Here is a 16,261-nt window from a genome sequence, read left to right on the forward strand (position 1 = left end):
TCTGTGCAGGACTTTGATAGTAACAATGAGCTGAAGTCCAAAGTTATTGCCTTCTTGGAGGAAGTGATGCATGACCCAGAGTTGCTGACCCAGGAGAGAAAGGCAGCAGCCAATATCATCAGGTACTGGAACATAATACTTTAGTAATGGGACTGCATTTGGAGCCTACACACAAACACCTGAACATCAGGCTTTTTTTTATTGGCCGAGTACGTTCACGCATACAAGGAACTTGACTCAGTGGGTTGCTGTCTATAATCACACTACCGTACTGTATATTCACAACCATGTAAATAACAAATAGAAATATAACTCTAAGATAGATAAATATACTAGATAGAATAAGGGCCTTTGTAAGAGCTCTAGCTGGCATCTGAGCATGTACAATTAGGATATTATAGAATACTTCTGTTGTTGACTATTTGTTTTGCTATCTGCTAGGACTCTCACCCAGGAAGATCATGGTGACAACCAGCTTAGCCTTGAAGAGGTGATACAGTTGGCAATGGTGAGTAAAGTAAAATTGTGTCCCAAAGCGGGGTCCGGGGACCACCAGGGGACCTTGGGGGAGTCCAGGGGGTACCCAGCAAAATGGATTTGGGCGTCCTTGTGATTAAAGTTTTTGAGAACCACTGGACCGCTCCACCAGAGTGTAAAAGACATGTCTTTTTCTGAGTGTCTTTTGGTCTCTTGCAGGCGGAGGTAGGAAAGACTGAGCCCTTTGAGAGCCACTCCGCCCTGGAGGTAGCAGAGCAGCTCACCCTTCTGGACCACCTGGTCTTCAAGGTCATCCCATACGAGTGAGTGACGTGACACAATGCTGCAATTGTCTGTTTTGTGAACAGAAATAACACACGTTTCACCGCTCACTCTTTGTCTGTCAATGTCTTGGCAGAGAATTCTTTGGACAAGGCTGGATGAAGAATGACAAAAATGAAAAGACACCGTACATCATGAAAACGACAAAACACTTCAACGACGTATGTGTGCCATCGCAATCTTTCCTTCCTCGTTCTATAAAGATCAAATCAATACAAACTGTCAGTGTAAGCCGTCACACTTTTGTCTGACAGATAAGCAACCTTATCGCCACTGAGATCCTGCGCTGTGACGATGTGGTCACTCGGGTGGCCGTCATAGAAAAGTGGGTGGCCGTGGCTGACATCTGCCGTTGTCTGCACAACTACAACGCCGTGTTGGAGATCACTTCCTCTCTCAACCGTAGTTCTGTCTTCCGCCTCAAGAAGACCTGGCTCAAAGTATCCAAGCAGGTGCCCTATAGCTCCATTATGTTTCATGTGTTATTCATAGTGCTATCACTATTACTATTATTCTGTTATCTGTGCATTTGTGCTTTTGTGTGTGTATGTGTTTGTGGTTGATGCCCTTTCCAACTCATCCTCTAGACAAAGTCAGTGATTGACAAGCTGCAGAAGCTGGTCTCCTCAGAGGGAAGGTTTAAAAACCTGAGGGAGGCTTTGAAGAAGTGAGTTGTTTCGCATAAGTATATTCTTTTGCAGTGGACCAATAAAACAAATAAGGAGCATAATTGGATGATGTTTACATTTCTCCCACTAGTTGTGATCCTCCCTGCGTGCCATACCTGGGCATGTACCTCACCGATCTGGCGTTCATTGAGGAAGGGACACCAAACTACACAGAAGATAGCTTGGTCAACTTCTCCAAGATGAGAATGGTACAGTATGATGCTACAGTGCTTTGCTGAGTGTGTCATCCTGAGAGAGGAGGAGATTGAGTGCTGTGATTCTCTGCTGGAATGACTAGTTCTCCTTCTTTTCAGATTTCCCATATCATCAGAGAAATCCGTCAGTTTCAGCAGACAGCATACAAGATCGATCATCAGCCAAAGGTACTTCAGTATTCCAACATTTGTTGCCATGCTAAATTTGTCCTGTAAAACTAAGCAGATTAAAGGACCATATCAGAGTCAACACATGTCATTGTCTATTCACTGCTTCGGCCATATAGCATACCAAACCACATCTCCAAACTAATAAAACTAACCTGAATAATTGACTCAATGTTAGCTAAACATCATTGTGCAATTAATAAGTCATGGACCTTTACATTTGGTTTGTTTTTGTCTAGAAAATCAAACCACAATGTAAAATGCATTAAACAAAAAAAACGAAACAAAAAACAACAAGAACAAAAACTACCCAATGATATTTAGTGTGTTGGATTACCCATTTCAAGTCTTTGCTATTTTTATTTTTTCATACTGCACAGGAATCAATGGAACCCAGTGGCTTCCTTGAAACAAACCATGCTACGCTTTGGAAAAGTATTCCATGAGTGATAGTCTTTGGGCTTAACATGTCAGACCACCTGTATGGTCCTTTAATCAGTTTGGTCCTGTTGTCAAAAATGTACAGTAAATAATTAAATTTACTTCATAAAAAATTGGCAAAAATAGACGATCTTCAAGCTCACAACACATTGCATTGTTATGTGTTGCGAGTTTGTAGATCTAATATGTTTTGCTATTTTTGAAGTTCTTTTAAATTCAAATGTTTGTCTATAATGACATGCCCAAAATAATGGCACCAGGTTGAAAGTGTTTAAGCTGCTCTAAGAACATGCTTAAATTGTTCCTTTTCAGGCAGCACAATACCTGCTGGATAAGAGCTCTGTTCTGGATGAAGAAAGCATGTATGAAGCCTCACTCAGAATCGAGCCCAAAGTGTCAAACTGATGAGAATGGTGGTCCAGCTTATTTTTCTCTGTTCATAGTAGCTACATGAGTAAACACATTTGTACAGCTGTTTTGAAATATTTGCTCTTCTGTACTTTATATGTTTCAGGTCACATTAACTTAATTCTTACATGCTTTGGGGATTTATTTTCATTTTGTAATTTCTCTCAAGGGAGGCATTCTATGCATAATAACAGAGGTCACTATATTTGTACACTGTACACTCTATGTGACCGATGACAATTTTGCATTGATTCATCTGTGTGAGTTTTACACTCACTGAGCACACATGCTGTCAGTCATTCAATTTTGTTTCTACAAGTTGTATGATTGTTTTCTTTGTTTGAATTTATTAATGATTGAGTTGCTCTGCAACTAATGTAGCATTGAAGAAAAAAAGAAACGGCACCAAATCTGGTAAAAGAACACAGACAGTACCACAATATCATTTACAATGGGGAAATGTTCAGGGGAAAGCATATCGTTGCTGATGTCTAAAGCTGTTATACTTTTCAGGAAAAAAGAACCTGTGTTCCAATGTGTAGTTATTATTTAGTCTTGCAACACTCTTGTATGACGAAGTAGGGCATTACATAAAAATAAAAAAAAAACATACAAATTTGAAATATGGAGATAGAAGGTTTCTGCCCGACAGCAATGATATGTTTCTCCTTAACTCGCTCCAGTTTCCATTTTGTTTTCATTATTTGTGCTCACCTCCCACTTTAACCACTTAAACCTTGTACAATTAGTTGACCGGGGTCCCCCAGGGCTCTATACTAGGTACACTACTATTTCCCTCAACACAAAATCTCTTTGCTGAAAATAGCTGATCTACAAGCTCACAGCATCGGGTTGTGAAGCGTTGTAAGCTTGTAGATCTGCTATTTTTGCCGAATGTTCGCCCCCAGAATAGGCAGTCTAGGGTTCATGTGGTTAAAGCAGTGTTTAGCCCCAACTTCATTGACAAATGTATTTGTTGTAAATCAATACAACCCTGTCAGTAGTCGTGGGCACACCAGCAGAACTTCTCCAACCCTGGAGTATAAATTGTAATATAAAGTATAGAGTATAAAGAATAATTCCAACAGACTGGTTAAGAGGGTTTACATCTCGTCTTATTATGGGTATGAGCTCAGGAGAGAATTCTGCTGCTACATATGCGTGGAGCATGACATTCTTATAATGGCCACTTTATGTGATTTCATTTGTTAATGCCTCATGTTCCTTGCTTCTCATTTCAATTCAAAGTAAACAGCATACTATTAAAAAAAAACTTTCAAAAAAACTAAAAACAAGCAACGTTAGTACTTTAAGGTTCGGTGATTTTGCTGTAGAGTAAAAGGTTGTTGCTCTGCTGTAATTACAAGACAATCTGTCCTTTTTGCTGTTCCAGTGATTGTGGAACGTGACTGTATCTCACTCTGTTAAATGCATTACTGTTTAAGAGTATGATAAAACGTATGTGAATGGTCTCTGCCTGCAGCATTCAAACACTATTTTTGTAGTAGTAGAGAGGGATCCTCTCTTTATAAGAACACGAGGAAGTATTTTGTACTTTGTTGTTTATTCACCTGACTGAAATGTGCTGTACATTTTGTACATGCAACCCTGCATATTTCTCAATGTGGAGCAGTGTAATCCTTTGAAAACATATAGATATACTGTATATCAAGCTTAAACTCAAAATGCTACAACAGTGTGGTTTTGAAACCATAACTTAGAGATAGGAAAAAAATGCATTTATACTGTAATCCTGTCTATAACCAATTCTGTTAGCAGGAATATAGTAACGTAGTGCTTATTCTGTGAATATTTGTATTTTTACTATGTATGTACAGTAAACATTTGAAGCTCATGTAGCAGGCATGCAACACCTTCACAGACAGAATAATACTATATACTTATACTGTATAGCCTACACTTATACATGCACATACTCTTACAAATGATATAAACAAATAACCATTTTGCTGTTAGCAATACCCAGTGGTATGAAAATTATCTTTCAATCCCCCCAATGTTTCCACAGCTCAAGAAATCTTTCCAATTTTATATAAAAAGGGACAAATAGATCATAAATAAAGTATGTTTCCCAATTACCTCTTGCTAATAAATCTATTCTATCTCAGGGGCATATTGTCTCAAGTGTTTTTGTAGATCGCCACGCGATCAATCTTCATGTACTAAATATATGATATTCATTCATCTCTTTGTCTGTCTCTTTCTCTCTCCTAATTGTGTTACAAATTTATCGAAACCGCAATAGAGAATCAGAAGTGGCCAAGTACAGTAGGCTACTGTTCAAATACAAGAATTTGACATGGTACATTGCTCTCAGACACAGAGGAAAAACTTAAAAATATGGTGTGTGTGTGTGTGTGTGTGTGTGTGTGTGTGTGTGTGTGTGTGTGTGTGTGTGTGTGTGTGTGTGTGTGTGTGTGTGTGTGTGTGTGTGTGTGTGTGTGTGTGTGTGAGAGAGAGAGAGATATACAGTATGTACTAATGTAGTATATGAGCAATGTAAACAGGATGTGATGATGTCATAAGACAAATCATGAATCATATCATATTGCACAGACAAGTTAGAGTTATAGCAATAATATTGCATAATAACATAGCTTTTTTACTCAGTCCGTTTTTGGCCCTGGGCCGCAAACACAAGGTAAATTCATGATATATTGCTAGTGGTTACACAATCTGGGAACCCATCGCCAAATGAAAAGGAAAAACAGCGCCCTCTGCTGTTTTTTTTACAGAATCTGTTCTTGAGAGATTAGTGGTTACATAAAGTGATCTTTCTCTATAATAGAAAGAGAACGTGTCTTTTATTTTTTAACATTTGGGGAAAAATAGCCAATTTAACACCGAGGTCAGGTGCCCACCTATCCTGTTACCTGAGACAATCAGCTGCAGGCCAGGGGGGTTCCTAACTTCCTATCACTGGTTTTATGACTACAATTCCCAGCATTCCTCAGTTGTCATGCCTACTCTTTCTCCGCCAATGAGGAGCAATTTTGCTGAATACAATTACGCGCAAAACACGAAACATTTGCTGTGAGTGTCTGTACAGTACGTTATAATGGCGCTAAGACATCGGGCATGTAACATTTCATTATAGCATTATTACCCGCCAAGGCTGACGTTTTATCCACAACCAGCTGCCAGGCAAAACAAATCAGGATATTTCCTGCCAGCTGCTGCAGGTTTAATGCCGAAGTTGTTGTTGATCTGGTCGTGACTGTAAGCCTACTAGCAGGAACTAGCTAGTTAGCTAATCATACATAACATAACAACAACGATGCCTGTCCTTCCGCAAAACAACTTGCAGGAGCAACTGAGCAGACATAATAATGCTGCTCAGACCAAGCTGTCCTTTGCCAAACCTACACCAGGGTAAGTGTTGCACTACATTATATCTGCAGGCTCTACGCTAGCATAGTGCTAATAATGCTGCTCGACAGAGTTGGACGACCGTCTGTTGTAACATTGCATGGGGGGGAAGTATTGTTACTTAACTTGACTTACTTAAATGTTGGCGTACATTTACTTGTGTTGAACACTCATCAGCTCTACGGGAAGCTTGAATGATCCTCCTCTTTGTATCTGTCACTCTTTAAAATCCACTGTAGACATGTTATGAGCTACTTTCTGTCAAGAAATTCCGTGCAGGTGATAATTTTTCTTTGGAGGCACTCGTTTTCGATTACTGAACGTCCTGCTGCCTCCTGCATTATGTGCAATTTCGAAACAGGTGGTACGCAGGATCGTTGAGTGACACACACACACACACACACACACACACACACACACACACACACACACACACACACACACACTTATCACAAAAGGTACAATAGTCTAGCTAGTATTACTACATGTGTTTTCATGATTATTATTCCTTCTACAGGATGTTTTCATTTAAAAAGAAGTCCACATCATCAGTCACATCTAAGACTGAATCTTCTACATCTAAGGCTGAATCTTCCATAAAGGCTAACAGGAATTTCAATACTCCTCAGAACAATTCAGTAACAAAATCTCCCTTGACATTTCCAAACAAGCCCCAACCAAGTCATCATGCCAAAATCAGCAGCTTCATCACTGTTAATCCGAAAAGCAAGTCGGATTCCGTCAGTCCAGCACTTAACTGTCCTCCAGCCAGAAAGCCCTCTCTACCACTGTCTGCCAATAAAGTGCCGTCTACTTCCACTTCACCTGAAATCCAGCATACAAATGCCACTGGCAGCAATCTCACAGATCTGGATGCCTCCTTTGGATTCCCAGGGGATGAATGGGATGATCTTGACGACTTCGAAACACCAATCCAAACACCGGTCAAAGGGAGAAGTGCTTTACAGAGTCCAGACGTTTCTGTGAAGAAAGTATCACTGTCATGTTCTAAAGAAAGTGTTAACAAAGATGCTTCTCCTGACAGCATGGCCTCAGGGTTGATCAAGAACACTGCAAACAAGTGTGGTTTTAGTAAATCTAGTATCAAAACGTGTGGACCAGACCACAATTTGGATGATGCTACAGCTGCACACAGAAGCGGCCCAATTTGCGATGCAGATTTGTGGGGGCCAGAAGACTCGCCTCTTAAAAGAACACGAAGACGACGGCCTCCTGTTCAACTCAAGTCTTGTGTCAGTGATGACGAGGAGGAGAGTATACCTATGACCAAGCCTGCTGACAAAGAGAAGAGTATGCCTATGGCCAAGCCTGCTGACAAAGAGAAGAGTATGCCTATGGCCAGGGCTGCTGACAAAGGAAAGAGTGTACCTACGATCAAGCCTGCTGACAAATGGACAGGTATCTATCTGTTGTAGCTAATTTAACATTTGTTTCTCGTTTGTGTGTTTTAACATCATATAACATTATGGTTGGCAGCAAATGCACCTTACCTGGTATTATATTACTCCCTTACAGTTAATCCGGATGAATGTATGGAAACAAGTATGGACCACGATTACAAGTCAGAGGCTGATGATGATTTAGATTTCATTCCCCCTTCTCCAATCCCTGATGAGACCTTTTCTTCAATAGAGAGGTTTGTTTTTGTTAAACTGTCACAAAGGATAACTTTTTAGAAACATAGAAATTATATGTAATATGACAATGAATTGAAAAAGCTTTTAAATTTGCATGTTGGCCTAGATATGAGCCTAAATAACCTTGAGTGATTACAAATGTTCACTGATCTGTGTGTGTAAGTCTTTAACATTAGCTGCTATATTGTAATGGTCCTATTCCAAACAATTCCAAATAATCTAGAAGCAACTGAAGACCTTGATGTCAACATGACAATTCTCTGATTCTGTTTCAAACAGATTGAAATCAGTTGATTCTGAAAGCCAAGACAGGCCAGTAAACACAGCGGCATCTGTCACACGACTTGAAATCTCTAATCGAAAAGCTAATGAGAAAGGAGGTGAGTGCAGGTTTCTTGTTTATTTCAGATCCTCATTAGTCATTGCCTCAGCTGTGAATATTCTTCCTAGGGTCAAACCGTACAACAACAAAATTACTGTGCAATTAAAAAAATGGACAAGCAAAAAAGTATTTTTCAGATGTACATAAACAGGCATTCTTATAATTAATTAACCACTATTTCCTGACCTTAAGTTTTTTATAGATGAATTGTTTATCTTATTTCCAAAATATGCATTCATATTATACCAGGATGTTTGGTATAATCTAGTTTCTTAGTTGCTAATTACAATATGTAGATTTAGACTAGCCATCCATCTTTTGATAAAGGTATTTCCCTACCTTTGAGAGGAGATGCTACTTGTCTTTATCCATAGACCTCCAGGAATTTAGATAAACTTGGCTGAGATAAGCTCATCATTCAACATAGCATTTCAAAGTGCACACAGAGACATACAAAGCCATGTAGGAAAATGTTGTAAAATGTCCCAAAGGTGGAAACGGCTCAACTGAGTTGCTCTTTAACTTTCTGTAGTCGCCTGTCTTAAAACAGATGAACAACTCTTCTCTCTCATGGAGTCCATTTGTGCCCTGGTTGACCGCATCCCTGGACACGAACTGATTGGCCTGACATGTGGAAATGAGCTTTTACTGAAGAGGGCTCAAAGGTGTGTACATTTGGAAATTAAATATCTTGACTGTTACTATACTTAACCACTTAAATCCTATATACTTTGTTGACCGGAGTCGCCCAAGGGACTGTACTTAGTTGGTTTCCTCCTTTTTTCCCTCTACACCAAATATCTTCTCTATGATCTTGCAGATCTGCTATTATTGACAAATGTTCACCTATTAGGACGAGTCCAGACAAGGGAACCATAGGGTTCATGTAGTTAATATTGTTTTACCAATGGCTGTAATTTCATGTTTCTCACCCAGGAAAAGGATTCTTGCACTTGGCAGTGACACATCATCCAGGATGCAGCAGCCAGATAGCACAGTGAAACTGGAGCCAAACTTAAAAGCAAAGCCTTCCTCTTCTTTTTACACTCCCAGAGTGGCATCTTCCCCCATGTGTTTCTCAGTGGACAGTCCTGAAGAGTCCTACAAGAAAACCATGCCATTCAACCATTCTTCGATCATCTCCGTGGACTACAACAGCAGTGTGCTTGAGGACTCTGACTGTATTATTAACGGTGTCCAAACCCCTGGCATGGCTAGGAAAGCCAGCAGTCTTGCCAAGTCCGTTTACTCTGTGGACAAGGACATGCCATCTGTGCAGAGAACATATAATCCCCCATCACCTTCCAGCATTCCAAGCCCATCCCGTGAGTTTTTTGAAGAGGACTCTCTTTTCTTTTCGCCTAAACGGCTAGCGGCTGTTGGCACTTCTAAAACCGCCACAGTCACTAAATCAGCACAAAACAGAGAACCAGACGATTTTGACATTGATGACTTTGACTTGGATGATTTTGATGAATCAGAAATTCCAGACTACTTTGATGAACCCCCAAGCTCCTCCATGTCCAAGCCTGTGGCTAAAACTGTCAGAGAAGGAGGCGTCAACAAATCCACATGGGAGAAAAAAAACTCTACACCTGCATCCTCAGCCAAGCCAGCAAAGATCAACTCCCCTGGTAGGTCTCCTTTCATTGACACATTTTGTTAGCTTTTATTTGTGTTACTTCTATTTGTATGTATTGTTAGACGTAGTCTAATTTCAGTGTCACACATTACAGAACCCACTTTCCATAACCCGGCCCATGATCGCTTCAGAGGGCACAACTTTCCCCACTCACCAGAGATGATGAAGATCTTTCACAAGCGCTTTGGTCTCCATCAATTCAGATTCAATCAGCTGGAATCCATCAATGCTGCTATGTTGGGAGAGGATACATTCATCCTGATGCCCACAGGTTGGTAATTTACAGTGTACATTTAACACAAACACAGTTGTGTACATACTGTATGAGACAGATGTAGGAGCCATTGTAGCTGGATGATGACTTAAAACCCGGAAACTGCAGCAGTCACTGCGGATGATGACTTACATGGTATATTCGTTGATAAAAAAAGCCTACTGTCCTTCTTTTTGTTTGCTTTTTAATTTTAATTACTATTCTCTTGCTGCAATGTCTGAGGAAGCCGAATAAAAATACGTTTTACTCTTACAGTATGTACCAGTACACAAGATGTAACAATAAAAACAATCTTGAACCCGTTGGTAACGTACAGTGAAGCAAGCAAACTCTGGCTTGCTTATATGTAACTTTCCTGTTCTACCCCAGAGTTTTGAACCCGGGTGCTGAAAACTTTACAACTTTGTCAAACCAGAAACAGGATTGTGTCAAGCGTCGTGTCCAACCTAGGCAAACACAACCACCCCAATTGTATAAGTTCTGTCAACATACTCTACCAAAGAGAGACCAAATACAGTCACCCCAAATGTACAAGTTATATTTGATTAACATACTCTTAACATACAGATTGGACAAACTAACATTTTATTCACTAAGAAAATTTTAAAATGTTTTTAGTTTGTTTTCTGGTTCAGTTTCACACCTACAACGGGGTAAAAACATGGCAGACTACATAAGGCTAACCTTATAGTACAGTAAGCAACTGAGCTGCAGCTAATCAATTGTATCCTAGGTGTGTTAGATTTAAGTGTGCCAAACTGACAATGTGCATTGACAACACTGTTGACTACTCAATTCACATTATCATGTGTCTTCTGCAGACCGGTCCGGTCAGAAACCAAAAAGTGGAAGATCCAATCAGCGTCTGTCTCTCACAGCGCTTGGGGCCAGACCGGTCTGCTGTCTGCAGAAGACGCATGATAATGTGAATTCACACGACTGGGATGGTTTACCAGGCTACACCTAAATCTAACGCACCCATTATTAATTGTATTAGCTGCAGCTGCATTGCTTAATTGCCTGCCATATTCCTGTACAGGAAAACAAACTACAGGGTTTCATGCCCCTTTTGATACTGTTGGGGATGGTAAAGTTCAGGTGAAACCATTTTATGGATATCCCCTCCATAGCTTAGTAGTGATAATGTTCTTTATTCATTAAACATAGTGGTGGATGGTGCTATTTTCTCTTGAAGGGGCAATGATGTCAGTCTTCCACAGTACCATGGGGTCCAGGTTCTGCTGCACTGCCTGAAACACCCCCTGTATTTCAATTAATTTCTGTTTCATTCCCTATCCCCATGTTCAGGTAAGCCAAGGTCACAAGAATAGAGACCAAGTGACCAACAGAGCTGGATAGATTGATCAATAATACTGGAAGCTATTCACGGTTCACTTGCTTGCAATGCAGTATGTTATAAACATGTGTGAGATGTCTGAAGTTCTCCATCATTCTGCTCTTCATCAGGTGGGGGAAAAAGCTTGTGCTACCAGCTACCTGCCTGTGTGTCACCAGGAGTCACTATAGTGATCTCTCCACTCAAATCACTCATTGTAGATCAGGTCCAGAAACTCACCTCTCTGGATGTAAGCATTAAGCATTGTCCCTACTGTCGCATATCACTAAGACGGTTGCAATGACACGTGTGACATACTTGGCAGTGAATCAGTGCTTGTATTCTTTTTTCTGATGCCCTGCACCTTTTAGATCCCAGCCACAAGTCTGTCTAGTGACAAGAGTGACACAGAGGCGTCGAATATTTACATGCAGTTGTCCAAGAAAGACCCCATCATTAAACTGCTCTATGTCACTCCTGAGAAGGTGAGAGATACTGTTACTGTTGAGTTCCCAAACTTGTAAATACAAAAACACAATTTGAATGTAATTGTGCTTGCTGTCAATTGAAATGTTGCATTTTAAAGCTATTTTAGAAATGGTAGTTGTTGTGACTCAACCCAGACCCGGTCCTGATGTTTCTTTTTTTTTTTTCAAGGTGAGCGCAAGTAACAGGCTGATCTCTGCGCTGCAGAACCTGTTTGATCGAGGCCTTTTGGCCCGCTTTGTTATCGATGAGGCCCATTGTGTCAGCCAGGTGTGTTCCCACGCATGAAGGTGTTTGCTCACCGTTAACTTCTGGCAGAAAGCAATTGTGAATAATGACGCGTTTTGTTTCATTCAGTGGGGCCACGACTTTCGCCCGGACTACAAGAAGCTCCATGAGCTGCGTAGGAAGTTCCCTGCAGTTCCCATCATGGCCCTAACAGCCACGGCCACTCCGCGCGTCCAGAAAGACCTCCTCCACCAGCTGCAGATTACTCGACCACAGCTGTACGTAACCTGCCACCCCCCCACCCCACACCAGTGATTTCATGATCCACAAAACAAAAGACCAGACAATAATATACCTCTCGTCATTTTGTTTGCAGATTTACCATGAGTTTCAACCGAACTAACCTCAGGTATTCTGTCCTGCCTAAGAAGCCCAAGAAGGTAGATGAGGACTGCATCGGCTGGATCAAGAAGCACTATCCACGTACGGGTCTCACTATAACATGACTATGTCCATTTGCTGCCCGGCCGTAGCACACAGCGACAAATCTTCTGTATTCATGTCGTCCAGGGGGTAACTACCTGCCACCACCTCCGTGGAGCCTCTGGAATGGCTCTCCAGTGAACACAATTTGCCATTTTCATGAGTGGGAAGCCAGCAGGGGAGGGTACTCAGTCACTGCACTAACAATTCCTACAGGTTTTTCAGCACACCTGTTCAGCAGGAAGCAGAACTGGGTAGGATAGCGCATGTTACGCTCTCCTGGTGAAACTCCAGGAGAGCGTCAGGTGAAAAGAAGCAGCTGGCAAATCGAGGAGCATAGCATGAGATGTGATTCTCTAGACAAACAGTAGGGGTCAGCAGGGACTGGGACTAAAACATGGGGAGGAATTGACATAATGGCTATATTGGGGAGAACATTTTAAAAAGATCAGAACAGTTCATCAAAAGAAATTATATATGCAATCTCCCCTCTGCACATTATAGGTGGCTCCGGCATAGTGTACTGCCTGTCCCGTAATGATTGTGATACGATGGCTACGAGTCTACAGAGGGCAGGGATAATGGCTCACGCCTATCATGCTGGATTGAGTGACAGAGACAGAGAATACGTGCAGACCAAGTGGATCAATCAGGATGGCTGTCAGGTGAAATTACCTCTTTGATGTTACAGCATCATTAAAGCTTTTCAAAAAGTTTCATACAAATGTTTTGTCGGAAATTTCACCTTGACATACACACACACACACAGTCACATCAAATTCAACTCAATTTGGTGATCCTTTTCTTACAGGTCATATGTGCCACCATAGCCTTCGGCATGGGCATTGACAAGCCTGACGTCCGCTATGTGATCCATGCCACTCTCCCCAAGTCGGTGGAGGGCTACTACCAGGAGTCGGGGAGAGCAGGCAGAGATGGAGATATCTCTCACTGCATTCTGTTCTATGCCTACTCCGACGTTGTCCGTATTAAGAGAATCCTCGCAAGTACGTGGCTGCCTGTATTTTGGCATGCAACATTTGTTTGTAGTGTAGTGTATTATTTTGGCATTCTATCTTCCACATCACCGTCTCTCAGTAAAATGCGTCACCAAACCTTTGCGTATTATGAAATTGTATAATTTTTGTCTGCACTGACGGACAAAAGATCCTTTGCAATATCCTCTGTTTATCCACAGTGGACAAACAGACTGGTGACAGAAATGCCCAATCAACTCATTACACTAACCTGAGCCACATGGTGCAATTCTGCGAGAATGTGATGGATTGCCGGAGGATACAGCTGCTCGCTTACTTTGGTGAGCTCAGATTCAACCCTAATTACTGCAAGGACCATCCAGACGTCATCTGTGACAACTGTGCCCGACCTAACGTAAGAGTCCTCTCTAAATCAGTAGAATCACCGCAGATGCAAAAGTCTCCCAAGAGCATTTTAATTTGAACCTATGTGGGAGTTAGAATGACCCATGTCTGTTTACAGAAATACAAGCTGAGAAATGTGACTGAAGACGCAAAGACGATTGTGAAGTTCGTCCAGGAGAACTGTGAGAAAGTTGGAGCGCGATTCGGCAGGACTGCTCAGCAGACCCGATTGACTCTAAACATGCTTGTGGAAATCTTCATCGGTGATACACTTATAGTACTAATATATGAATGCATGCTAACAGCAGGCATATTGCAAAATGTGCCGTTTAACGTGCTAATTTAGTTTTGGTCTTCTCTATGACAGGGTCTAAAACCGCGAAGGTCCAGACTGGGATGTTTGGCGCCGGATCAGCGTACTCCAAGCACAACGCTGACCGTCTCTTCAAGAAGCTGGTTCTGGACAACATCCTAATGGAGGACCTGTACATAACCAACCAAGGCCAGGCTGTGGCTTACATCTCGGCCGGACCCCAGGCCATGAACGCCTTCTCAGGACGCATGCAGGTACTCCTCGTTCAGTCATACATAAGATTTAAGGCAAATTTATAGTTATCGCTTGACGCTCACTCTTTCAAGTCTCGCACTCTTTCAAGTGTCATTATGTACTCTCTGTCGAGTAATACTTCACGGCTGTTGTCCCACACTAGGTGGAGTTCTGTGATACAGAGAGCGCCAGCACAATCAGGAGACACAAGGCCGGTGGGGACAAGAATGTTTCCAAGAGGGAGGAGATGGTTCAGAAGTGTCTACTGGAGCTGACTGACCTGTGCAAGCAGCTGGGCAAGGTGTTTGGCATCCACTACTTCAACATCTTCTCTACTGCCGCCCTGAAAAAGATAGCGGGTAAGCTCTGGAGCCCTTATGTCACATAGTATGCTCTCACTCATAGATGGTGTCGTTAAACCATCTTAAAGTGTCCCTGAGTAAGACACTTAACCCCTAACTGCTTCCCGAGGCGCTGCCCACGGCTCCTGATACTTAGGATGGGTTAAATGCAGATACCACATTTCCTTATATATGTAAATATACAGGGACAAATGCAGAAAAGGAGTGCGGACCAAATTATTATTATTATCCTCTACATCCTTCAACAATACTTTCTTGTGAACAGAGACACTGTCCGCTGACCGTGAAGTCCTTCTGCAAATTGACGGCGTGACAGAGGACAAACTGGAGAAGTATGGTGCCGAGGTCATAGACCTCCTGCAGAAATATGCTGAGTGGCAGCCACAAGGTGAGGATAGATTCCACATACCCCCCCATGAGGCTCACTGGTTTTATGTCTATGAACAATAGATGACAGAAGTTGATTTGCATACTGTAGTGGTAAAAGCAATGTTTGTTTGAACCTTTTCTGCAGTGGAAGAGCAGAGCAGCCATAGCACAGGCGCTATGGGGTGGATAGATATGGATGGTGTCAATGATCACGAGACCTCTACTGAATCCACCTACTTCGGCAACCAGACTGGACGAGGACAGAAGCGGAAAAGAGCCGCCCCCTACACGAACAATGCCAAGAAAACGAGAGGTTACTCCGGCAAGAGCACTGGCTCTAAGGGGTTGGTCATCAGTTTGTGTCATAGTTCATATATTAGCTTAGTTTCTATGACCGGAGAAATCTGTGAAATAGCATAGGTGTCATTTACTTCCTTTCAGCTAAAACAACCTTCCCCTCCTCTCCCTTGTTTTTCTCTCTTGTAGATACGGCCGTGGACAAAACTACAATAAGTCCTGGTCACCGTCAGCCAACTCTGGAGGTAGACCCCAGGCTGCAGGCAAGAGACCAGGTCTCATGGGCATCCCTGCCCCACAAACCAACAAGCGCTCCTTCCTCAAACCAGTGTTCTGACCACTCTTTCAGGCCTTTTTGTCTATCAAGTGGTGTTGTACATTTACTTATTTAAATATGAACAGTGTGTTATTCTAATTTGATCTACTTTTGCACAGGAAAGCTGGTTTCTTAATCGTTTTTTCTTACTGTTTTGTAATTCATAAATAAAGGCTCATTGAAACGTCCACGTGTGACTTCCTTTTAAATATCATTAAAGAAGTGTGTGTGCGTGTGTATGTATGCATCGATGCACGTACGTATACACAGTACTGGTTTTCTTAAATGTTTTATTAATTTTATTTAGATTTCTTTATATACGTGTGTGTACATACACGGTTATTAAAGGTGCTGAACAATTAAAGCAATTATTAAAAATGATCTGAATAT

General features: G+C 41.7%; 2 protein-coding genes across 6 annotated transcripts in view; both read left to right on the forward strand.

The window, feature by feature from the left end:
- The window catches only part of rasgrf1 (Ras protein specific guanine nucleotide releasing factor 1), a gene marked incomplete at its 5' end in the record, with an annotated part of 30,103 nt that extends 27,369 nt beyond the window's left edge, over positions 1-2,734 (forward strand). For all 3 annotated transcript variants that reach the window (XM_080437723.1, XM_080437724.1, XM_080437725.1), the window contains 9 exons: positions 10-122; positions 442-512; positions 707-800; positions 896-980; positions 1,074-1,271; positions 1,407-1,486; positions 1,579-1,696; positions 1,802-1,870; positions 2,624-2,734. In XM_080437723.1, the coding sequence (XP_080293849.1) occupies positions 10-122; positions 442-512; positions 707-800; positions 896-980; positions 1,074-1,271; positions 1,407-1,486; positions 1,579-1,696; positions 1,802-1,870; positions 2,624-2,716 (921 nt within the window). In that variant the 3' untranslated portion in view covers positions 2,717-2,734. The remainder of the gene's footprint in view (positions 1-9; positions 123-441; positions 513-706; positions 801-895; positions 981-1,073; positions 1,272-1,406; positions 1,487-1,578; positions 1,697-1,801; positions 1,871-2,623) is intronic.
- Positions 2,735-5,788: 3,054 nt separating this feature from the next.
- blm (BLM RecQ like helicase) lies at positions 5,789-16,059 on the forward strand. 3 transcript variants are annotated; one of them, XM_080437675.1, is made up of 22 exons: positions 5,789-6,112; positions 6,627-6,711; positions 6,781-7,528; positions 7,646-7,766; positions 8,047-8,147; positions 8,682-8,814; positions 9,086-9,783; positions 9,886-10,062; positions 11,533-11,651; positions 11,773-11,886; positions 12,059-12,157; positions 12,245-12,393; positions 12,492-12,598; positions 13,103-13,263; positions 13,410-13,605; positions 13,797-13,990; positions 14,099-14,243; positions 14,348-14,547; positions 14,691-14,886; positions 15,155-15,277; positions 15,404-15,602; positions 15,745-16,059. In XM_080437675.1, exons 1-22 carry the CDS (start codon positions 6,018-6,020, stop codon positions 15,890-15,892), a joined length of 4,308 nt encoding a protein of 1,435 aa, XP_080293801.1. In that variant the 5' UTR covers positions 5,789-6,017; the 3' UTR covers positions 15,893-16,059. The 3 variants fall into 3 exon arrangements, with proteins under 3 accessions (XP_080293801.1, XP_080293799.1, XP_080293800.1); XM_080437673.1 differs by having other exon boundaries at positions 6,627-7,528; XM_080437674.1 differs by having other exon boundaries at positions 6,627-7,528; positions 8,700-8,814.
- Positions 16,060-16,261: the final 202 nt, after the last annotated feature.

The sequence above is a fragment of the Gymnoscopelus braueri genome, assembly GCF_963280865.1.
Source record: "Gymnoscopelus braueri genome assembly, chromosome: 9".
Classification (NCBI taxonomy): domain Eukaryota; kingdom Metazoa; phylum Chordata; class Actinopteri; order Myctophiformes; family Myctophidae; genus Gymnoscopelus; species Gymnoscopelus braueri.